The sequence below is a fragment of the Anguilla rostrata genome, chromosome 18, assembly GCF_018555375.3.
Source record: "Anguilla rostrata isolate EN2019 chromosome 18, ASM1855537v3, whole genome shotgun sequence".
NCBI lineage: Eukaryota > Metazoa > Chordata > Actinopteri > Anguilliformes > Anguillidae > Anguilla > Anguilla rostrata.
In genome coordinates, this window is record NC_057950.1 from 11,479,947 (window position 1) to 11,504,360 (window position 24,414).

A 24,414-nucleotide genomic window follows, 5' to 3' on the forward strand; every position below is an offset into this window, starting at 1 on the left:
ACAGTTTGGATAGAATGCAGTCAATTTATCTTTCATTTCAGTGCATTCCATGTGCCGTCGTTGCTCCAGATGCATCACATACTGTAGGGTGAAAAAAAACCCTCTTTGGGTTTTTTTTTTTAGCTGACATCAAAGTAAACTACACATCTGCCCTATAAATAAGACCAGTGGTCAGTACTCTGACCAAAACAAGAAAATGTATTTGGCAATGCTGGAATGGTTGGAGTTGCAGCCTTGATTGCCATGTAGGGAGCATTGATATTGTACCTTTGCGACATTGGTACAGTAACTAAGCTACATGCACCTGCAAATAGTTATATAAATGGCTACATGAAATGTTGGGTTAGCACGTCATGCTCAATGAATTCACCCTTAAATGGCAAATGAGGTTCATAATCTACTTTTCTTTAGCATATTTGCATAAAGCCAGGAGAGATTTTTTTTGCGTTCTCTTATTCAGGCCATACCAGGCTATGGGCAGGGTGTCACAGAGATATTGGAAACTTCTGGAATGAGAGGATGTTGCCTCACTCCTGACGTATGGTCACCACGCTGTTGATGCTATGGCACGGACATTGGATGCCCTTTCGCAATACATGACATCACCCACTGGACATCCCTATGCTTTCCAGAATACGTCTTTAATTTGTGTCCTTTCTCGTCCAAATGGCACTGGAGATGGTTTTGATCACTGGTACGACTTCCAAAGATAAGTAAAATGATTCCAGCTGTCTCGTGATTCAATAAGAATATTTTTTTATTTGTGTGTGTGTGTGTGTGTGTGTGTGTGTGTGTGTGTTTGCCTCAAACTGATGCTGGAGAAAACATAAAACTTAAAGAATGCCCTAAACATTCCTTTGGTTTATTTCTACCTTGCAACTTGAGTTTAAAGAGTTGAGTATATTCCTCTGAAATGATATGTAATTTCAGTTCACAGAAATGGTACAGCTAGAAACAATTGACGGCTGAATCTACCCTGGGAAGGACAGCTTTTGCTGATATTTATCAAGCTTGGCTGTTCATTTGAATAATTCCCATTTCCGAGGGCACAAAATATTTTGGGAAATGTCATTCGTTGTTGTTTGCTTCATTTTTGTTTGGTTACTTTGTTTTCAATGTTTTCCTTTGAGGGTATGAATTTAACTGCGATACAGGTATCAGTATTCCAAGCAGTTTAGATCAGCAGAAATAGCTCTATATTGGTATCATAAAAACACTATTCTGAGGCAAAAGAAAGAGAATTAACCACAAGAACAACATCAATAATAATAATTGTTACTTGGACTTCTAATAACAATAATAATAATCATTAGAATGACATAAAATATTTATTTATGAAACAAGATAATCTCTCTTAACACTTGCACGTTTGTTTTAAAAATGTATGTCAAACAAGGATATCAGAAAGAATTTACATTTGTGCATAAAAAAATATCATACAAAACACAAAACATAATATGCTAGCTATTAAATATAAAAACAATAATGCTATACATAACAAAACAAAACAAAAAAAATCTAGTAGCTATACATTGCAAATGTCTTGATCCATATGATTCAGCCTATTCAGGTGAGAGAGTAACCTCTGAGATTACATTTCCTTTAATTACCGCACAGGGTTTAATTTCTGGCAAAGTAAAAACACAAAATAACATCTGTCTGCTCCATCAACATGGGCCCCTGACACCAGTACATGATTTACTTGCTTTTAAGTGTTGTGACTGCATCCCATCTGACAATTTATGTCCCACAATGCTCTCCTTCAATGATATATAAGCACTGGCTGATGAAATCAACACCGTTTTTAAACCTGTATCTTCTTTAGCATAGCATTCTTAAAGTCACAGTATTGATTTCGCACTAGCTCTTGACCTGATTCTTTAGAGCAGTCACAGTCTGCTTCCAGCCAGACAAAACAAAAACCATAAAAAATGATATTGTTTTTGTCTTGTAAATTCTAAGAATTATAGAGTGCACAGTTGTAATGTAATACTTTTCAGGCAAATATATCGATCAAGCATGTGCAATGTAGCATTCCCAACGAAAATGTCTTTAAATTGTATTCTGGCTTGACGTTTGGAAAAAATTTAGTTGTTTGCACTTCAATTGTGAAATCTTGTCAGTGTGAACAAATAAATAATTATTTACAATCTGACAACAACAACAAGAACAACAAAAAGGAAAAAAAGACCTATTAAAAAAAACCAACAAATCACTTTTAATGTTGGAAGAGAAACATAAATAATTTACAGAAGAAATTATAATACACTCTTAATATAAACATCTTCATCCCCCTGGCAATAATAATCTTTTAAAAAACACTTGCTTGAAATTAACCCTTCTTTGGATATAGAAACTAACAAAAACACACACCAAACTAACCTTTAAAAAGGCACATATTCAAGATGGCAGGAAACAATGTGGTAACGATAAAAAGCTATTTGTGCAATTAAGATCATTGATGCTGTGTGGTGAGAAAAGGGAAAAGCAAAGTCACTCAGACTGAATTCTGTGAACTAATATTTGTCAACTATTGTACCTGGTCACAAGATGTTCTTATATTGAGAGTGAATGAAGGTCATGCTGATAAAAAAAAATAATAAAACAACGAAGAACAAAATTAACAGTACAAAAAACGAAAAAAGTGGTTGTACAACTTCCAATTATCCCTTTAAAACACTGACAATGTATGTGTTTTGCATGTTCCCCCAAAATTTGTTACATATCTAGAAAAAGGGTGTGTCATATACAAAATGGTTCTTCCCTCTGGTTGGTAGAGCAGAGAGCAAGGATTGAGCCCTGAGGTGCTTGGAATTGTGACGGTCCATTTGATTGGGTGAGCCAGCAAGGGGACGGGCTCGATGACCAGGAAGTGACTGAGGTGAGCCTATGCAGCGCTGCATCAGTTCCAATATCAAATGCAGCTCAGTTATCTACAGAGAAAAAACATGACTTATTACAAACATAGAAATATTTCTTTTTTTTAAAATTCATAATTCTGAAGGAAACATGAAGCAATCCGTGCAAGACAATGCGTGTGACAAGCAGCATTCCCATACTTGAATAATTGTGAACTTATGAATTATTAAAAGCTTTTTATAAGCACAAGACTGAGACAGTGAGGCAGGTGATGAGCAGAAATGACACGTGTTGCAACTGCCAACACAGAACAGACACTCTCTGCCACCATTACCTTTTGAACATAGAGGGAAAATCCGGATTATCTGAGAGTTGAAACAAAGTTTAAATGTCTTAAAACATGGTTTCTTTGCATTTCTGGATCTGCATTTCAAGGCTAAAATAACGACTGTCCACAAAAGTGCAGGTAAATTATTTTCATTGCACAAATGTATAAAATGACTTTAATATGACTTTAATTGTTGGAATACTGTAATATATAATGAACTGAAAGTTTTCTAGCCTCTGTAGTCTTTCCCTTTACGAAAGATCATCAGTTTTTATACATTCAAATATTGGCACAGGAGGTACAGGGGTCATATCACTGACACAAAATGAACAGACTGAGCTAAAGTGTTACTTAATTCACCTGTACTTGTCCATTCCATTGCCCTAAATGGATATGTATGCAGAGAATAGCTACCTGGCAGTCCACAGCAAGTTTTATTATAAATAAGGAATGTATTTGAATATGTTTAAAATCCAGAAGGTTTATATTAGTGTTCCAACATGGCTACCTAGCTTTCTTGTGCAAATTAATTGGTTGTGTCTAATGACCAGAAGTATTCAGGTAACTGTTTTTACATGTGTTAATGAAAGTATGGAAACAGGGCATCCACAACTCACCTCTGCATTCATATTTGAGGTCAGAGAAGAAGACAAGCTCTTGGGAAAAGACAAACAGCCCTAGCCGACCTCCAGCAAAGGTTGTGTCGTAGATAGGCCCTGAGTCAGCCATGATCTGCTTCCCTTCGTAAACCACCACCCTGGGAACAGATTAAAGCATGGTCAAATCTTCCATTTCTCCCATGATGCATTCTGTTTGCCACATGACCAGCCCAGTGCATGATGGGAGATTACTCACCTAATGAAACCGGTCTTTGGTCTGTGGATCAGGTGCCACCTGTAGGCTGTGTAATCCTTCCAGCCGATGTTCTTGGGGTCATGCCATAAGGTGCGGACCTGAAGGGCGTTCAAACAGGACACCCATTCAGGGGCCAAAGTAGGGAGCAACTCTTTTCTTGGACCACATTGTGGAAGAAACCATTGGTGGATCATTTGGGGTGGGACCATTTACTCGAATAAACAACTACTCACCAGAATATTCTTAAGCGCTGAGAAAAAATGTAATCGAAAAATCGGAAACTTTTTTTTTTTTGCATCTTTCAAAAATAATTGCAATATTAACAAGTGAAAGCATGTATAGACTACATGTTTACTCCCCCCCACCCTCATCAGCAATCGCTCCTACCATCCTATCCTATTATCATTAGAGGAAGAGAAGTGAATTATGGGCCATGGCTTTTCGCCGGGCGCTCACCTGTCCCGCGGTGTTGCCCGTGTGCCACAGCGCATTGCGCAGGTGCTCTCCGGTGCCGGTCGTGGAGTTGACCACTTTGAGGGAGACGCCGGAGATGCCGAAGGCCTTGGAGGGCTTGTCCTCCCAGTATGTCTGAGTGATCTGCTTCCACATCACCACGTAGAACCGGCTGCTCGACTGGTACCCGAACACAAAGCCCGCGTAGTCGTCGTCCCGGTCCGTGTTCACATAGAACGTGCCGCTGAAATCCACCGCGTTGAACTCATCAAAACCTACGACAGTGAAACACAGTAACATCAGCTACTCATATTCAACACCAAATTATTATATGAGTGCCTGTTTTCAGTCACACAACCTGTCCTATGAGCCACCACATCAGAAGTATAACCTTCAGGGAAACACTGTGTAGACATATGTTTATATGGCACTGTGTCACTTACCCACTGCAATGCCAGGATCTGAGTTGGCGGTCTGCACCAGCTCCTTGCCCTGGTGCCTCACCACCCAATTGGGATCGATCTGCGTCGTGCCCTTGGGATCCAAGTGCACCATCTGGAACTTCCTGAAGTCAGTCACGCTGATCTCGTTGTTTTCGGGGCAGACGTCGAAGATATCGGGAATGTTGTCGTTGTCGAAGTCGTCCTTGCAGGCGTCTCCCCTGCCATCTCCTTTTGAAGGGAACAGAGCGGGAAACAACATCAGATGAAAATACTGGCTGGCCCTGTGTGTGAGTGTGTGTGTGTAACTGAAGACATCAGGCTTAAAATCAGCAAGCAGCAAACCCCAGTTAGCCAGACTTTGGCAGGGGTCAAAGTTGATGAATCTAGGTACAGCTCACAAAAGCAAAACTTACCCTCCAAAAAATCCAAGTAATTACCACTATACCCAATGGTATGTTTGTTTGCTTGATTCATTGGAAGTCTTACTGAGACTGCATACTTTAAAGCTTTGGTAATCTTACTTGAAGCGCTCCTTTTTTAAAAAGCAATGGAAGAGGCTGCAACTGTCTAGTTCTGGCTCACGTTGAATTTTCATTAAAATGAATGGGGAAAAAAACGATCCCAAGTAGCAAACCTAGCTTGACTTCAGTAACCTCTGCCAAGTCAAATAAGAAACATCAGCCATCTTCTCATGTGATACATGTAACTCTCTTACAATGTGAAGTCTATTAAAAACAGGCGTGGCACAGTGAAGCTGAAAACCCAAAGGTTGGCTCATCGCACAAACACTAGCCCTCGATAAAAGCAGACTCGCTACAGGAAGCCCACAATAAAAGCAGACCCACTACAGGAAGTGGATTCTGCCTTGCACTTTGTTATCATACAGTGGCCCTATCAAGTTAATACCATGTGAATACGTCTGAAAAGGGAGAAAGGACCTGGCAGAGGTGCTTCCTTCCAAGAAATAATTTCCTGTTATGGTCACAAACCAAATCTACTTCACTTCAGGCAACACTTGTGATGGCAAAGTTAATCAAACAAGTTCATGTCTCATCAGAATGATGGCTTCATTGGCAGGAGAGAAATTTATTCAGTACGACACTGATATCATGTGGTACTCACAATGGCCCCAGGCCCAGTTCCCTTCCTTACTTTTAAGTCTCTGCTTAACTTCAAACAAAATAAATATTGTGCCATGGGTCTGAGATGGGAGACTGCCAATCACAAATCATCACTGCTGTCCCTCCAGGCGCCAGGACAGGCTACTACAGTAACAGCATTCCTTTCTGATTGGGCGAGAAGGAAATGAGGCAAATCACATGGAATGCACAGTGATGACTGTGTTTGTGCATGTGTGTACACATATGTGTGTGTGTACACATGTGTATGTATGTATATATGTGTGTGTATGTACATTCGCATGTGAGTGAGTTATAGCATGTGCGAGTGTGAGTGTGTATTTATGTGCGCGTATATCCGCGTGCTTCTGTGTGTATGCAGTCCTGAGCATTTCTATGCACATGCGCGCGCATGTGTGAGAGCCTCTCAGGGAGGACATCCCGCAGAGCAGACGGGCAGGGCCCGGAATGTTCCTCTGTTTACTGGAAAACCCCTGACTTACGGCCTGGCCTGCTCTCCAGCTCCTGGTTGGCCTGACCCTGGCTACTCCGACGGTGATTTCTTTCACCGCTGCTATGGCTTTGGCATGAGGAAAAGAACAAAGCTCTTCCAAAATAAATAGATCTTCAGTTGGGTCAAAGTGTGATGGAAGATTGGGCTCCATATGATTGTGGTGGCATATTTTCTTTTTCACGCAAGAGGTTATGTGAACAATATATTCCACATAGCCCTCTTCTGGGTTTCAGTGTTTCAGACGTTTATGGCCAGCGTCCCGTTGTGTCCCCATTCTCTGCCCATAAAAAAGTGATTTGTCTGCCTTCTGGCTCTGTAAACAGACCAACAGATGCTGTCCAGGAATTAGCATGCTCTTCCAGTAATGTAGGGTTCAGTTGTGGATTCTGGTGCGTTGTGGAACGTCGTTTCCAGAGTGAGACATTTGACCTTGCTATGCTGACCATGGTACCGCTTCTCTTTTGTTCCAGTTAAATTCCCAAAGGCTAAATTGCTTACATAATGACTGAATGTGTCACATGTCAGGGTTAACCAGTATTTTGAAAGCTTATAATTTGAGGTTTCTACCTAAACCTTTTTATAGATTTGAGATATTTGGATTTAGAATTTTGAAGTCCCATATCAGAATTTTTTTTCTTGCATGCAAACTTGACCATGACCAGAAATTTCTGAGGATTTGCCTATTGTTCAAAACAGTAAACAGTGCCGCCCTGGATAAAGGGCAACCTCTATGCAAACAAACACAGGAAGAGGAAGACATGAAAGGTACTCATGGCTATATATTTAAGGTGATCAAAATGGTATACTGGTATTGTTTCTACTCCATTATTTATTATCCAAACAGATGTCTGCGTTCCTGACCTTGAATTATTCTCGCTATAAATTTGCGCAGCTGCATATTTTGTTGAATGATTCAGGTTAACTGCCTCATCCCAAAGGTGCAACAGCAATATCCTTTTCTGGGAATTAAACCTGCAACCTCTCAATCACAGGGTCCAGATTCCCATCCCACACAGCCAACTCTCTGTTCTGCAGCACCCAGCAGTCCCCCGCCACCCCCCCGCCCCCCGCCCGATCCCTTACCGTCAGAATCCAGTTGGTCTTTGTTGGGAACCAGTCGGCAGTTGTCTTTATCGTCTGGTATCCCATCGTTGTCGTCGTCGTAGTCGCAGGCGTCGCCTTTGCCGTCCTTATCGTGGTCAGCCTGATTGGCATTGGGGATGTAGGGGCAGTTGTCCTGGTTGTTCTGGTGGCCGTCTTCGTCAATGTCCTGGTTGTTGTCGCACTGGTCTCCCACCAGGTCATTATCAGTGTCGGTCTGAGCAGAGAATGGGAGAATACGTTAACGTTACTTACCAGTACTGAGAGACATCTCGAAGAGGAAAGAAGTGGTCTGTTCTCCAAAAACAGAAATGATTCTTTATATTTAATACTCATTTTCCATGCATGAAATGTTCTGGAATACTCTGACTCTGCAAGCCTGCAGTCCCTCACCTGGTCAGGGTTGTGCATCAGAGGGCAGTTGTCACACTGGTCACCCATTCCATCCAGGTCGGTGTCCTTCTGGTCAGTGTTGTACACATAGGGACAGTTATCGTCCTCATTGAGAATTCCTGGAGGAAATGAAGCATGGTGGTCAGGAGTTGTTATAGGTAACACACCTACGGGCATGTGCGCCCGTTTACCGCCATCAGGGAAAAGAATGAACAGTCTGTTACTGTGAAGTCATCGGAAGAATGTGAGTCTGCTAGCAAAATCCAGTGTCGGGAACACGGCCTGCTGGCTGTAATATATTTCTTCACTGCTGGCATTAGTGCCATTCATTTACCATGATATATTGCACATACGTAAAGCACAATAATTTATTTGCATCTCTTAACCTGCGGCCAAACATTTATTACTGTTTCTCCATCATTAAGTAGCGTAGTTATCATAAGAGATAATGTCCGTCACGTCTTTCAAAATGAGCTTGCCTCAGGTCAATTTAACTTCTGTGCCGTGCAATCCAGTTTCAGTGTATTTTGAAGTAAAATGGATGACACATGCAAACTCAGTCCCAGTTACATATATGTAGCTCCTCCCCCAGATACAAGGACCAATCGGATTGGTCTGGTATCAATTATACTGAAATTAAGTGGTATTAACTGAGCTGAAAGGTGCCACCATTACATAAGAGATAAAACTAAATGACAGACTTGTTCATTAAACCATACGTAATCAACAATGGCGCAGGGTCTTCATGGCAAACAGAGTATGCGGTGCTCGTTAAGTCAAGTGGCTCACGCACCATCACCGTCGATATCGACCGCACAGGCGTCGCCCTCGCCGTTGTGGTCGGTGTCGATCTGAGCAGGGTTGTGTTCGTACGGGCAGTTGTCGCAGCGATCGCCCACGTCGTCTTTGTCGTAGTCAAACTGACGGGGGTTGTACAGCAGGGCACAGTTGTCCTGAAAAAAAAAACAGAGAAAAGAAGAACATCTTTACAGACTTCCCTCTTGTAAATAATTATTTATTATAAACAGCTTTCTCTTGTTTTCCAGAAAATCTGGAATGAACCTCCCATTCTTTTGGCCAAATATCAAAAACAATCCCATTCTCTGGCCCAAATATCAAAAACAATAATAACAACACAATGTGAAAGTCATAACAGGTACAGATCTGAGTTTGATTGGGGTGATATTGGCTGTGTCTCAGATCACCCATTGGTGCCCTCCATAGTGGACTCTAGCCATGGATTCAGCCATTTTCTAGAAGGTGGCTCACACCCTAGTTAGTACATTAAAAAGGGAACTAGTGGCCCACCTGAGACATTATAAATCTGTAGTCACTGTATTCCACAGCTGTTATTGAGCCATTCTGGCTTTAACATGAAGAAGAATTAAATGGCGGGCCGGCCAATGGTGGCAGCAGAGATAATGTGTTCACAGGAGATGTCTCACCCTTTCATCCACAATCCCGTCATTGTCATCGTCCTTGTCACAGGCATCCCCTTGTCCGTCCTTGTCAAAGTCTTCCTGGCCAGAGTTTGGAAGGTCGGGACAGTTGTCCTACAATGTTGAAAAAAAGAGAAAAATTAAGAAAGTTAAATTTAATGAACGTTTTTTTGACAGATGTTTCCCTGTTTTTTTCCCTGCTTATCATATTCTGCCTTTGTTCTCTGTATCTGTTTTATTTCTCAATAAAGTTGCACACACACACACATTGCACATACATGTGGTATATATTGTGTGCGCAGTGTAACAACAGTGTAATTATAGATCTTTACCAATTACATTCCAACATTATAGCCCTCCTGTGCAGTAGACATATGTATTTAAATCTTTTCTAATGTGTCCAAATAGTTTCTGCTAGTTCTTCCGACAGGTTTCTATTTTGCTAATGTGAGCCTGTTCATGTCGAGTCTTTGAAGAGACATTTAATCTTAGTAACATGAAAATAATGAATCACAGCAGAATGAATTTTGGGGAAAAAAGACTTTCGACCAACAAAAAATCAATTTAATTTAAATAATGTGTGCATGGCTGGTCATAGCATATACGTATGTAGGGTGGATACCTTCTTGCAGTGAAAGGTTCCGTTGGAGTTGCAGGGCAGATTCTGATTGGGCCAGCCGTCCAGGTCTGAGTCCTCCCCGCAGATGAGTCCATCCCCGGCATAGCCAATCTTGCACTCACACTTGTACATGGGGTCGCTGAAGTGGCTGAGGTAGATGCACTCGGCATGTTTGTTGCAGCTGTGGGTTTTGTCTTTACAGGGGTTCTCTGGCTCACAAACCTGTTGGAAAAAGAGAGCGAGAGAGAGAGAGACAGAGAGGGGGGAGAGTTCATTTATTGGCTCAATTCTACAGTCTTACAGACAGATATACGAGCATTTCAATCTGGGAATCCACTGCTCAAAGGAGAATTAGTTCAGTTTCCATTACGTGAGGGCGCTCTCCTCATGTGAAATGGAAGCAGCATAATGCCAGATATTACATCAATCCCTCTTTTTATTCTGCACAGTTTTGGCCCCCAATTTGCAAAGCAGTAAGTTACAAACAAAATGATCGAACAATTTGCAGTGGGCGTGATGTAGTACCGGTGGAATCACAAGGTCGAACCTTCTAGTAAATCTGCTCAATCAACTGCCTCCAATTATCAAGCTACTCCGAGCCAGATCTACGCTGATTTCGGCCCAGCAGTGCTAACTTCAGGCCAAAACTGGCACAGATCCAGCCCAGAGTTGCTTGCTATCTGGGAAGATGACAGGTGCAGAGAGATTGAATCACCTTCTTAAAAATCACACTCTAGCTGCAGGTTGCACAGATTTTTTTGCTCACTGATGGGTATGGAAGATTCACAAATAGATGGCCTTTCAGTGTAGACACACAGGCGCAAGTTATGGCTTGCTCAGCAAGTTATGGAAAAGCTTCGACCCTTTCTCTCCTTCAAACCGGCATTTCGAAATAAGACTGCTTTTTTCTTCTGCGCATTGTTTGAGGAAGAATGCATTTTGGAAGCCCATGAAACAGAACCCTCGGTTTTTCAAAGGCTATTTGTAAGCTAAAACAGAGCCCGTCGGTTTGACCTCTTTTCAACATCAAACGGCGAGCCGAATGCTTTGGAGGTTAGCGCCCCCCCCCCACCCTCCCTGGCGGCGGTTTGTCAGGGTGCTGGAAGCCCCATAAGGCCCGAAAAGAAGCATATTTGGGCAAGCTGGATGCCAGAAGGACACAGATGTTAATCAGGCTCGAGCCCGGCTCGCCGACCACTTGTCCGCGAACGACCAGGAACGTTTGCGGTATAGTTTCCGTGGGAACGTGGGATCCTGGCTCACAGAGAAAATCTCAATGATACTTGGCACGTTCATCGACTGTAGACGGGGTTATGATTGAGATTTCCTGCCAGCGTGGAGTAACTACTTCATCCATTAAGCTGTTGTTTCTGTTTTTTTTCCTTCTTCTTTGCCCAGCGAGGCGATCGCTGCACTGTCTGACTATTAAGTAATGCTTTAAGATATTGAGATAAGATATTCTTTATTGAACCCCGTGGGATTATTTTGTCCTCTGCATTTGACCCATCCTAGTTAGTGCCTATGAACCAACTCAAACCAGCAATGGAGGCTCAACAGAGATTAAGAATTATTTGCAGTTGTTTTAAGCGGAAGGGCTAGAGTGTGTATGTCTTTTTCTATTTATTAAGGATGCGCCAGATGAAATAGACCTGATTCTGATTTTAATTTGGCAGTTGTGAATAGTAATGGGAGCAGTGTAAGAAGAATTGTAAGGAGAGTTGCGTAGGCAGTTGTGAATTGTGAGAGTTGTGTAGGCAGTTGTGAATTGTAAGGGGAGTTGTGTAGGCAGTTGTGAATTGTGAGAGTTGTGTAGGCAGTTGTGAACTGTAAAGGAAGTGGTATTGGGAGTTGTGAATTGTGAGAATTGTGAGTGGTGGAGGCTTGCCTGTTTGTTCTTTTTGGCGGCCTGCACGCCCATACCAAAGGGCTGGTTGCCTTTGTAGCGGGGTGGGCAGGGAAGGCAGTGGAAACCTGGGTTGGTGTTGATGCACCGCTGAACCCCGTTCACCTTGAAGCACACATCTGAGACCATGTCACACTGCGGAAAGAAAGAGAGAGAGAGAGACAGAGAGAGAGAGAAAGAGAAAGAGAGAGTTCAGTTATTGGCTCAATTCCCAGTGCTTTTAATCAGTCAAAGTTATGGCCAAAAGTTCTTTGAATCCCAGACATAAGAGTCATGGCTTTGCAGCCAACCATGCTTGTGTAAATATGTATCATTTCTTTATTTTTTATTTTTTAATTAATTTGGCACACAACCCAGGGCGGGGCATATCACATTCCCATCCTAATTTGGAATGGGCAATTGTCTACAACCGTAGCCATGTACAGACTACAGCTAAGCTTCCATGGAGTAGAGTTGGTGGAAGACATTTCAAACGCCTCTTTGACTGCAATCGAGGGGCATCCGATTGCCCAGCGGGGGTCACTAGATAGCAGTGCATCCGACTGAACCCACCCATTCTCTGGGCAACACAATCGCCAGCTGCGCATTGTCCTATTGGAGCTACTGGCCACAGTCTGCACTGGCACGGTCCAGATTCGATCCGAAGCCACAAAGCTCATTCATGCACCATGGTGTGGAGCCTTAGCCGTATGAACCATCCAGCAGCCCTTATATATCATTTTTCCCCCATATCTGACCACAGCCCTATGCATTCTGACCCACTCTCCTGCATTCACCCTCTGACATTTCTGCTTTCGCACCTCATTCATGTCTTCGCAGAAAGTGCCGTTGCCGCGGAAACCAACAGGGCAGGGTCCGCACTCCCACGAGCCATCGGGAGCACTGGTGCAGACCACGCCCCCGAAGCAGGGGTTCGAGAGGCAGCCGTCTGTGGAGGGTACATCAAATAAGATAAGTGCACAGAACTCCACCAGCTGGGAGTTAAATGATGAACTGTAAGATGACGTCTGGAGCAGGACTCACCCACGGGACAGTCCTGCTTGTTGCACACGTCGGTAGATTTTGTTTCCCCGCTGCACTTCTTTCCTCCGTACTGGGGACGGGGGCTGTTGCAAACTCGGGTGCGGCCCCTGATGCCACCGCCGCAGGTTACAGAGCAGGTTGCCCATGGCGACCAGGGACCCCAGCCTCCATCGACTACACATGGGCAAAGATGATCAGATGGGGTTGAAAGATATACATTAAGAGCAATGCATTCCCTGCAATACAGTGCATGCAGTACCTGAACAACATAACGCTGGATTATTAGTCTATGTTTTAAAAAAACCTGAAAGTGTTCAACTACATGTGTGGCCAACCAGTTTGGGAATGAATTGCAGCTGTGTGAGTGAAGTTGTGTAGTTGTGCTCACTGGGGCAGGGCTTGGCTTCGCAGCGCTGGGTCTCCCGCCCGTTGCCCTCGCAGTCCTTGCCACCCAGCTGTGGGACAGGCGCGTTGCAGTGTCGAATTCGGGTGATCTGGCCCTCCCCGCACGTCACCGAGCACGACGACCACGGCGACCACAAGCTCCATCCCCCGTCCTGGCGAACTGGAGCAGACAATCAGCCAAAAAAATTATGAAATAACGACGACATAAAAACATGAGCGTGATTATTATTCCCATAATTAAGAAAAAACCAAGCCTGTGAAGGACTCACCCCCCTTTCATTTAGCGATAGATAAACCTGTGACTGAAAGTGGGGGGGGGGGAGGGGGCTAAAACACATTAGCTCCCCTCCTTCATATTATTTATCGCTCCACCTCTCCTCTGTGATCTGGTCTACCCTTTCTAAATTGACGTGAGTTTGAGCCAAGCCGTTCCTCCCAGCAGGTCACTGGCCTCCCTCCCTGGCCTCCATTCTTCCTAGAGGGGGGAGGGGACTTTCCAGCATTTGTAATGCAGTGGGAATAAGCAGCACTTAAATCATTGTGCCATTAAGCAGTCTCAGTGGGATGTACAGTATGGTGAAACACACACACACACACACACAGCCAAGTTGGCTGACGTGTTATTCCAAGGGATTAAAACTTGCCTTGGTCGACAATAATAGAAATTCTTCTGAAAGGTTCAGTGGGTTTCTTTTCACCAAATCACACACAGTAGAGGGGTGTCAATGATCAGTAGTATCAGGTTTCTTTTACCAAATAGCTCCAACTCCACCCCCCCACTGCTGGGCCCCACAGAAGGCTAGCATTCAAAAAGGACCCATCCTGTGAGGCCAAAGTCTACAGAGAGCCAGGGTTCAACCGTGCCCCATTCTTCTGTACCTCAGAGAACCAGGGTTCAGTAGGCCCCACCCCACTGCACTGCATTGTGCAGTCAATGGCTTGGTCCTCCTGACCTCATTCTCTAACGTCTCCATTAAGGCACAAGTAATTCTCCCACCGCCTTTCCAGCTTCTCCCTCTATCCTTTCCTCTCTTCCTTTTTCTCTCCTGTCCTCCCTTCCAGATCCAACAGCTGGGTTATTACCATCACCCTCTCACACAGCCTCTGTCACACATACATACTGTAAGGACATGTGTACACATTTGCGCATGCCTATATAAATAATGACACAGTTTAAAGCATTTCCATGACTGGAGATGTGATAATTATAACTACCTGTCACCCCTGATCTCTCATGTTGTACTAGAGTCTATAAGGTGACCGGGACTGATGCAGCTTTTAAATGGAGAGTGAGCTCCTCTATGTTAGTACTGAGTACTACTTAAACAGGATCTATACAGACTATGTATGTCCTCTGTGTGACCATGCATACATGGCCCATGCTACTTGATGTAGTATACCCCTTAGCAGTGTAGTATAGACAAGAAGCTGTAGTCCTATCATATTAGCTGATTAACTGATGTTTGTATGTAGATTTGATGATGTCATAACTCACCGCGGCTGTCACATTTTCCCAGACTGCACTTGCGTGTCTGAATGGAGGGTCCGGCACAGGGGTTGCTGGTGGCGTCACACGACCTGCCTCTCTGCTGCGTTCCTGTTCCACAGGTGACCGTGCATTCTGTCCACTCAGACCAGGGGGACCAGCCATCCTCGCTGTCCATGGCTGTTTGCCAGCACACACACACACACACACACATACACGCACACGTCAGCAGGCATGGAAAAATGTCACGAGATTAATCTTTAAAATATGCCTTCTATCCCTAATAAGCAATTAATGTACTTTTATGTTTCCATACAAATATAGACTATATAAATAAACATCTCCTTCTCGCTCTCTCTCTCTCAATTCTGAATATCGGCTGGAATGTTTATGTTTAGCTGCAGTGAGAAAATTGCTGGTAAAAAGTTTCTGCAGCGAGGCTTTCACATTACATCATCCTCCTCTGTCCAAAGTGGCCAGTTCAGAGCGTGGGCGCACCAGTATTTGCAGTTAAGGACGGGAGGTTTGAAGCAGCAATAAACCATGTGGTTTTCCTTTATAGACACACACTTTTCGTTACAATAACTGCTGTCTGTTATTAAGACTTAATAAACAGGGAGAGTTACTTATTTTGTTTTTTTTATGGTTCGTTAAGGCTCCTTTGTAAAGCGAAGCCTGACATTAAATAGCTCGTTGATAAAAAACATGAAGGGTGTGCGTGCATGTGCACGGGTGGTGTATGTGTGTGTGTGTGTGTGTGTGAGTCAGTGTGTGACTGTGCTTGTGCGGGTGCATGTGGGTGGATTTCACTTAAGGATACAAACAAATCCACTTCTCCCTCCAAAGGCACCGCGCCCAGCTATTTTGTTCTCAAATTAAGCCTTTATAAGAGCGAACTCAAACGTCGTAAATGTAGAAGCGCGTTTTAGCGCGTGAGAAGGCCCTCCGTTGCTGAAGGGCCGCAGTGGCTGAGCGGAGAATAACTCACGGAAACAGGCGGGACAGCACTCGCCCTCGATGAAAGAGGGGCTGGCACACGACACAGCGGGACACGTGATCTGGTGACACACGATCTTGGACTCCTGCGGAGGGAGCAGCAGGCGCTGTTACCAATTACACCCCAGCAAACTGACTCCGGTCTTTGTGTTAGCTGGCTGCAGGCTAAGCTGGCATCCAGGAGGCTGTGCGGTTATTCATGTGCCAGAAAGGGCTGACTCTTTCAGGGATAAAAAGGTGCTGTACATGTCATTTTAAAAGTGTGTTACAAGGGAGAAACTTGTCACACCCATAACAGTGTTTTAGTCCTCTTACCACGCCCTGTCTGCAAGCCGACATTTTGACCCTGCATACCCCCTGCCACACCCTCTCCACCCCTCGGCCACGCCTGCCCCACTCCTGGTCTCACCTGGCAGGTGCACTTGGTACAGCTGTCCACGGTCCAGTCCTCTTTGTCCTCGAACAGCCTGCCGTCCTGCCAGCACATGTGCTTCTCCTTGGAGTTCTTCATTTTTCCAAGAGCGTCCCGCATCACCGTGTTCTCCTCAGTCTGAAGAGAGGGGACAGACACACACACAAACACACACACACGCACACACACAAACATGCACACACACATACAGACATGCACATCACTCAACTTGCCAACAGCTTTCCAAACTGTGTTGCAGAAACACAGTTCCTAGCATGCAGTGCTAACTGTTGACCTCAGTGAAGATTTTGAGTGAGCTCATCGGTGATTGGTGGAGCTGTCGGCTCTGTATTTACAGTGAATGAGAGAGTCTGGGCCGTGTCCTCTGTGACTCCAGCACAGTGATGGCAAAATTTGCGCACTGTAACCTTTGACCTGATTGGAGAGGAATCCTGGCTGCTGTGCTTAACCCCAGGGAACAGTCAGTGAGTGTGTGCCAGATTCCTCTTTTATGAGGATGTGTGTGTGTTTGTGTGTGTGTGTGTGTGTGAACAGTGCCTGGCTGAGGCACACCAGTCAGTCTGGAAGAGCCTGGTGGACCGGGGCTATTCAGCGGTTTTCCCAGGATCTCGCCCAGACAGCCTCTCTCTCTGCCGCGCGCGTCTCCCAGAGGAAGAGCAGAGCTCCTTAAGCAGAGCCAAGCCCGCCAGCGCTCCCCCTCGCAGCCCGGGGAAAACGTCCTATCTACCCAGGAAATGAGCTGCGAATCAGCCAGGGGACGGCTGCACTTCCACCTCGTCCAGCCCACCGCTGACCTGGCAGGCAGAAGCAGGGCTAAACGCTTTCTGCTGTGCTCGCAGCTTTCCGTCTTTCACTCGGCTCAACTCTGTGTTACGTTGTTTAAGTAACCGGAGCCCTGAACACGGTTACTACGTGTAAGATTGGAGGCACTGGGTGTGAAACTAAAAACTGTGATTCCCAAAAGACCTCCGTCTCCACTTTAAAATCTGTCACATAGATAGTATCCTGTACTGAAACTTGGGGAGTGGTAGAAGTGGAGCCGTTTACCCTTACTTGAAATTGATATTTCATAGCCTTGTAACATCTTCATTTGTTTCAAAGTAACCGCCCGAAGTAACTAGACAAATTGCATTAATTTCCCATTACCACTTCAGACGCTCCCTGAAGTGAACAGCTGGCTCAGCAGATTGCCTGGCTCTGAGTTCTGACATCCACTTTCCCACCATCGCTCGCTGACTGTCTTTTTCTGACATTAAAAAAAAAACATATTTCTACTTCTATCTCTAAATCTGTTTGAATAAAAAAAGTGAGAGGGGTAAGCACAGCAGGGGTTGCCATCTCCATTCTCAGAGAACAGGGTGTTTGTGCAGGTTTATATTTGCACCAATGATACCGGCTCAATTTGCTGGCTAACTCTATTATGGTTCAGATGGTTAGACCACCATGTCTGGGTGAAATTAGACCATAGACCGTATGAACTGCACTAACAAAACAGCAGAAGTTGGACAGGTAGTGCTCCTTGCTCTCTGTCAAAGTGGACCAGCAGAGACTCACCACTTTCTGCAGGCCGTCGATGAGGTTGCCGACGACGACGCGGAGGCCCTTGAGCTCCTGGAACAGGCTGCCCAGCTCCTCACAGGAGCGCTCGCACACGTCCGGGCTGGCCTTCGCCGTCTTCTGCCCGATGAAGTTGGTGGTGATGGCGGCGCTGGCGTCCACTATCTCCGTGGTCTCGTGCATGGCGTTCACTTGCTCTGGGGACGGCGAGAGGAGAGCGGAGGGAAGGTCAGGCTCAATGAGGAAGAGGAAGGGGGAAGAGGAGACGGATGAGGTGGCCAGGCACAGCAAAGAAAAAAACACCTGGGTGCTTCTGATGAGATTGGAAAACCATGCCACTGCAAGTAAGTCTTCAGCACCCTGGGGATGAGAATGCACTCAAGGGCCTTTAAGGAAAGTTAAGATTAGCATTTTATCGGTCCATGCGATTTGACACGCATTTTACAAGCCGACATAAAAATGGAGTGAGCTAGAAACTGCCACACAAACCACACATTTACAAGGGCAGGAGAAGCACTGTTAGCCTTCGTCCTCTCATTTTCAGCTTATTTTAAGAACCGCTGGTAAGCCTTCGATTTTAAAGCAGAACCCCATTTGAGGATTCTATCAGGATCAGGATGTCTGGACAGAGTTCACTGGAGTTGAAGGCCAATATTGGGTGAGTCATGGAGCTGCAGGTACCAAGATTAATCGACAGAACCTGGTAACATCCGCCATTTTATCTTTTTACACGGCATTTAAAAAGGAAGTGTCCCTATCCTGCTTTTCAGGTGGGACGTACACCGTCTTCTCCTCAAGCCGGATTCAGTGACTTTAAAAAGAAGCGAAGGTGGCCTCGCAGTCAGGGGCTCCACGTGTGTGTCTGGGCCCTAATCAGAACCAGTACTTTCGGTTTACCACAGCTTCCCATCTGTTCAGACACACCGATGTAGGTCACCACACGAGACGTGCTGCCCGTCCCGCTCTCAGTCCATCCAGCAGCAGCGTAAACGCCGCGCAACAACCTTTCCCACCAGATGAGCCTTTCTATCGTTTGGGCCAAGTATCCAATACCCTCCCTGCTCCATGTCACATGACCTCTCATGGGAGAAAGCAGAAGTCATTCAATAATGTGTGTTAAGGATGCTTGGTTTAAAAATTGAACGGAAGAAAAGTCATTGGGTCCTATCAAGCATTTTGTATCTTCCTTTAAGAAGCATTCGCAAATATGCTTTGCCTTATTCCAGAAAACTTCAAAAAAGTACTAAAACAAAAAAAAATTCCAATTAATTAGATCAAAACAGATAGATAAATACATATTAAACCACTGCAGCTAAATCTACTGATGCATCTTTCAGACAGCAGCCTTGCATTTCCTTTAAGATTAACTGGGTCCCACTGAGCGACCTTCGAGGGGCACAGACCGATTCGAACCATGGGCTAAGAGACCAGGCATGAATTAGTGACCATTTCACCCGTCAGCCATGTAGATCCAGCGAGATGGATGGAGGAGAGGGGACTCTAAATCACCAGGTCATGTTGGCCTAGTTTGCCTTAGAAACTCCCCCTGGAATCACAGCTTTATTTTCATTTTCTTTTTTTTTGCTGTATCTGGCGAACTCATTTACAGTATATCCCAAGTGTGTGTCGAGCTCACTCTCTCTGCATCTGTGTGTGTGTGTGTGTGTAAGTAAGTGAGTATGACAGAGAGGAGAGAGCAAGAAAGGGGGGAGAAAGAGGCATAACTGCAAACCACACAACTGCTTCCCATTAAAAAGCTGGATAAACTATTTCCTACGTGGCACTTTTTAAAAATTATAACAGTGACTTTCTGTGCTGGCATTAAAAAATCTGGATGCCAGGGAAAAGCTTTGTGTGTCTAGACATTTTTCCACTCTTTTCCCAGCTCTGCAGATGGGAGATGCTGTGAAGCATTCAGAGTGTACACATCCAACACAGAGAGAGATAGAGAGGGACAGAGAGAGAGTGGTTTGCCTAAGCAGGATTTAAAATGCACTCCCGTGTCGATAGGGATGCTAACTGCGTAAAATGGAACCTGTAGCTGTCAGCCCTTGGCTGGGCCGAGGGGGATGCTGGCCCAAAGGAAACTTCATTTCCCAGGGCATCTGGTCTGTCTCAGCGGCCCTCCCCCCGTCAGCACGGGGCCAGGGGCCTGTAGGGCACCCTGCCCGGCGTGAGCACAGCTTCACCAGAGAGGGGCCACACCGGCCAACATATGACCTCACTGTGTGTGTGTGTGTGTGTGTGTGTGTGTGTGTGAGAGAGAGAGAGAGGGAGAGAGAGAGTGTGTGAGAGTGAGAGAGGGAGAAAGAGAAAGTGAGAGAAAGTGAGAAAAAGTAGGAGTGAGGAACACAGAAAGGAGTCTGTGGGTTTGCCACCAAGTGAGCTACCACACTCCCTACTCATTCTTTTCCCCACCGAGGCGAAAGGGTGCGCAAATAAAGGCCAGCAACCGCTCCTCCTTTTGTTCTGAGCGCAAAATGGCTGATCTCGCGCCAGCAGGCCGCCCCCCCCCCATGTTTCTGGTAAGCATGATGTAGTACAGTAAGATATTTCCACGTATCCGATTTCCTGACCCACTTAAATCTGGAGCTGAAGAAATCAAAAACCCAATCTGGTGGGGAGGGGGATTGGAGGCGGGGCAGGGGATAATAAAAGGTTGGCTTTCAGAGTAATGTGTGATCGCTACACCAGGACAGGGAAACCCAAAGGAGCTAAAACCATTCACCTGAGACAGTGAGACTCTACACGAACTATCTTCTTGGAAATTCACTTTAATATTTCTTTAAAAGACATCTTATTTGAAAATTCTCTCCCTAATTTGGAATTGCCACTTTTGCCTCTCAAATCACTGCTATGCCACCTGTACAAAACCTAACCCTAACTATTTTCAGCAGTAGCTGGAGTGTGTGAGCTCCTCCTGCTTGCTGTGATTAAGTGACTGTTTTTCACACTACAGGTCACACGGTGCAACAGGATGGTTATTGCCAATTAGAAAAGAGGTAAATCTGTTTCTAATATTAACCAGTAGCCTGTAGGTCTCTGGCATGACATTAGCAAGAGCTAATGTAGTGGTAACCTGAGAAATTTCAGTTGACTTAAATCCACCGTAAACGAACAGTACCTTTTGACATCTTTAGGGTGATGGAAAGTCTATTTTATTGGTGTTGTGTAAAAAAACCCTTACCTGGCTTGCTGACCTCACAGCCTTTGTTTCTCAGGATGTCGTCCACCGTCGTGTCAAAGATGAAGCGGATGTTCTGTAGCAGACCCTGAGAGTGTGAGAGCAGAAAAATTAGTCTAGTCTTATTCTTGCAAAATTCCATTAATAAAAAAAAACTGCTAGTGTGAACAAAAATGAGTTCAGTTTCCGTCAACAGACACTTGAGAAACAGAACGGTTCTTTGGCTTGTACCCATTGGTGAACCCTGTTTAGTTCTTTATGGAACCCACTATGGTAGATGTGAAAACCATGAAAGCTCCCAGATTTAACCATTTAGCCCACCAAAGAACCATTGAACTAGACAGCGTTCCTCTGTGGGACAGCCTTTTGGAACCCTTTCTTCTGAGAATGTAGTTTGGAGGTGGTGGTGTTGGTGGAAGGGGAGGGTGTTTCTTTAAACAGCAGCTGAGTCTGTCATTCACTCCCATGTTCTGTGGTTTGTTCAGTGGTAGACAATGTGTCAGAGATTACAGGCTAGGCCAGTGGGTTATTTGCGAGATGCTTATATAAAACTGCTCAACAATGACACAGTTCAGCTCTGTTGCAAAAACCTTAATTGCAACTCAAAGCATTAAAAGCAAAGGGCTCGTTTTTATGCAGTTCTTAATTTCAACAAAACGTTGCGCTCGTCTGACCACACCCACATAAGTGCAAAATTGAGACAGTTACGATCTCGATCTAGTGTCACTGTGAACAAAGTTTCTTGCTGAATAGTGGCAATAGTATTGTTTCTATTGACCTGTTTGCGTTGTCCTACTGAATGCCTTTACCGTGATAAAAGCATCTGCCAAAAATGTATGAATGTATGTACAACATACCAACAAGTGAGAGAAATGTAAGTCAAGCTTTTAGCTGCCTACCATTGACTCCAGTCACCTATATGTGACTGGAGTCAATATGCATATCTGAGTTCTGTTGGGGGCTGTTTATTAACTCAGAATGGGTGGAGCTACAACAGGGTGTCAGTCACTGACTTGTTAAAACCAATCACAGGGTTTTCCTCTCTAAAGCAAACCACAGCAATTGGATGAAATCACTGATGAAGCACTAATAGGATATGGCAGCTCCACCCGACCTTATTCTCTCGACACCAGGCAATTTGTTTTAGTGGCCCCTGCTGGCCTGGAAGTGTGAATGCGGGCCCCCTCACCCTGAAGTGGTTCTCGCGGATGGACCCCTTGGCGACGAACATCCGGCTCCCATCGGCTCGGAGGTGCTCGTAGAAGGGCTCGTCCAGGATGAAGCTGTCGATAAGGCTGCAGCCCACGTAAAGGTTGGCGTTCTCGCCGTGCACGTGCAGCGTGATGTTCTTCCACTGCGAGTCGGACAGGTCCACGTCCTCGAAGGACACCACGTTCTGCGAGCCGCCGGTCCAGTACACCAGGTCCAGGGTGTTGGCGCGGCCGTTGGACAGGATCTCAAACTGGCGTTTCGTGCCGGGGCCCTCCAGGGCCACCAGGGTGCCCCGAGAGCCGCGGTCCTGGCGCATGGTCGCCGCGAACACGAAGCCCTCGTTGTTCTGGATCTGCCGCAGGATCTGCTTCAGCACCGGCGCCCTGACCGAGGGCAGGTGGTCGAAGCGGATGAAACGGTACGCGGGCGTGTCAGGGTCCTGGCCCCGGAAGAGTTTTGCGCCCAGAGTCTTGCGTGTGACGTGGCTGACTTCAAACAGGTCGAACATGGTCTCATCCTCCACCTCTCCATCTGAAGGCGTAAGTGTGGGCACGTGGGGAAGGGGAAGAGCAATGAGGTTCAGAGCAATAGCAATGAGGGAAGAGCCACCTGACTAAAACAAATCACTGTGAAACACCACAGGCACAAATTCCTGGAGACCAAAGCTGACAGTTGCAGCCCCTAACAAGTTATTCTATCCTTTTGGGGCATTTATTCAACAAATGTGGGTGAGATTCTGTTCTGGGGGGCTTGCCTTGTGATTAATTATATTGATAAGTATAAGCATATGTTTTTAGAAAATGTGAAAAATAGAACATTTTCCTTGCAACAGCTTTAATTGAATTATATACTTCAACAGACTTCATAGAGAAATTAAAATTCAATTAATTCTGCAGGGCTTAAGCCCACCTGCAAATACTCCCACGAACGCTAAAAAAATCAAGTTTCTCAGCATCACATCGGCAGTTAAATCCTATTTACTCATTCAGTAGGCTCCTCTTTATAAATTGACAAATTCCACCGTTAAAGTCTTTTTTTTTTTACTTTTTAAAAGACCGGCTGAACTAGCATAGAATTGCCTGATGTTTTACGTGTATTTAAACCACCGGCAAAGTTGAGCTACTGTGGACAGACACACAGAAAAACCTATTACCTTGAGCCGCCGCCGAAACGTACAGAAACAACACGGGCAGCCAGTGGACACTTCTGAGAATCATAGCTCCTTCAAACACAAATGACAAAATCAAATCAAAATCACATTTGACATGCATTCACAACCGATTCACCAGGATCGACTGTTCCCCCAATTTGGTTAAACAAGATGTTACCTACGAGGTGTCTTCTGTTTCCAGCTGTTTTCTTCTGATACATTTTATTTGCTTCAGGTGCTTCATTTGCTTTAAATTGTTATTTTTTAAATCGCGTTTACTGTCGAGGCAGAATATTATCGTACTAGTCAGATGACAAATTGACCGCACTATATAGCGTTTATTCCCATTGAAGAGTGACAGTAGCCACTTTACAAAAAGAGTCAATAATATATATATATTTTAAAATGAATCTAAACACAACATTAATCGTATTGTAGTGCCTTATACACGTGAACACACTTTAATTGCATTTTAAAAAGTTAACAAAAACACCGTATGTGTGTTATCTTGTCTTTTTTTCTTTTTTTTTAAAGAGAATTATTGTGAATCAGCGCTATTTCACAAATCTGATAGAGCATACACTTGTCATCATCGGAAGAATCAAATACGAACATAAAATAAATGCAAAAATAAAGAGAAAATGAAGATCACCCATGGTGATGGAATATTTCAAATTACCTGGTACAAAAGTACAATCCTGGAAAATAGCTCCACAATGCCCAACGAGGAGACAAAATTGCCTTATAAATATGAGACAATAAAAAAGTAAAATAAAAAGGTGCGCAAAATTCCAAGTCCACTGACCCCACTAGATCCACACACGACAGGACTTAAGTGTTAGTGACTTTGGAGCTACTGCGTCTCCCTCTTATATACGGATTACTATGATGCTGTCAATCACGGTGTTTGGATTTGGTGTTGAGGCGGAATTACATAATTCCG

At 44.7% G+C, this 24,414-nt stretch overlaps 1 protein-coding gene across 2 annotated transcripts; it reads right to left on the reverse strand.

Annotated features, from left to right (window-relative positions):
- Positions 1–1,309: 1,309 nt before the first annotated feature.
- Positions 1,310–24,414, reverse strand: thbs2a (thrombospondin 2a). Of its 2 annotated transcripts, XM_064317112.1 has the most exons (23): positions 24,151–24,413; positions 23,475–23,543; positions 22,299–22,852; positions 21,113–21,197; positions 17,923–18,122; positions 16,345–16,485; positions 15,928–16,021; positions 14,949–15,119; positions 13,437–13,613; positions 13,049–13,222; positions 12,826–12,953; positions 12,008–12,160; positions 10,126–10,344; positions 9,510–9,617; positions 8,858–9,017; positions 8,065–8,183; positions 7,654–7,888; positions 4,939–5,166; positions 4,499–4,770; positions 4,043–4,140; positions 3,805–3,944; positions 3,194–3,224; positions 1,310–2,933 (listed from the first exon to the last, which is right to left on the reverse strand). In XM_064317112.1, the coding sequence occupies exons 2-23, from the start codon at positions 23,536–23,538 to the stop codon at positions 2,930–2,932; spliced, it is 3,555 nt and encodes a 1,184-aa protein (XP_064173182.1). In that variant the 5' UTR covers positions 23,539–23,543; positions 24,151–24,413; the 3' UTR covers positions 1,310–2,929. The 2 variants fall into 2 exon arrangements, with proteins under 2 accessions (XP_064173182.1, XP_064173183.1); XM_064317113.1 differs by lacking the exon at positions 3,194–3,224 and having other exon boundaries at positions 24,151–24,414.

What these genes read in the sequence shown, in the direction of transcription:
- thbs2a (XM_064317112.1), bottom strand. Translation starts at nt 23,538, where the DNA reads ATGATTCTCAGAAGTGTCCACTGGCTGCCCGTGTTGTTTCTGTACGTT. An exon ending in GGTCGATATCGACGGTGATG is followed by an intron (nt 8,184 to 8,857) that starts GTGCGTGAGCCA and finishes CATTTCCTCCAG; the next exon opens with GAATTCTCAATGAGGACGAT. An exon ending in CGGGCAACACCGCGGGACAG is followed by an intron (nt 4,141 to 4,498) that starts GTGAGCGCCCGG and finishes AACGCCCTTCAG; the next exon opens with GTCCGCACCTTATGGCATGA.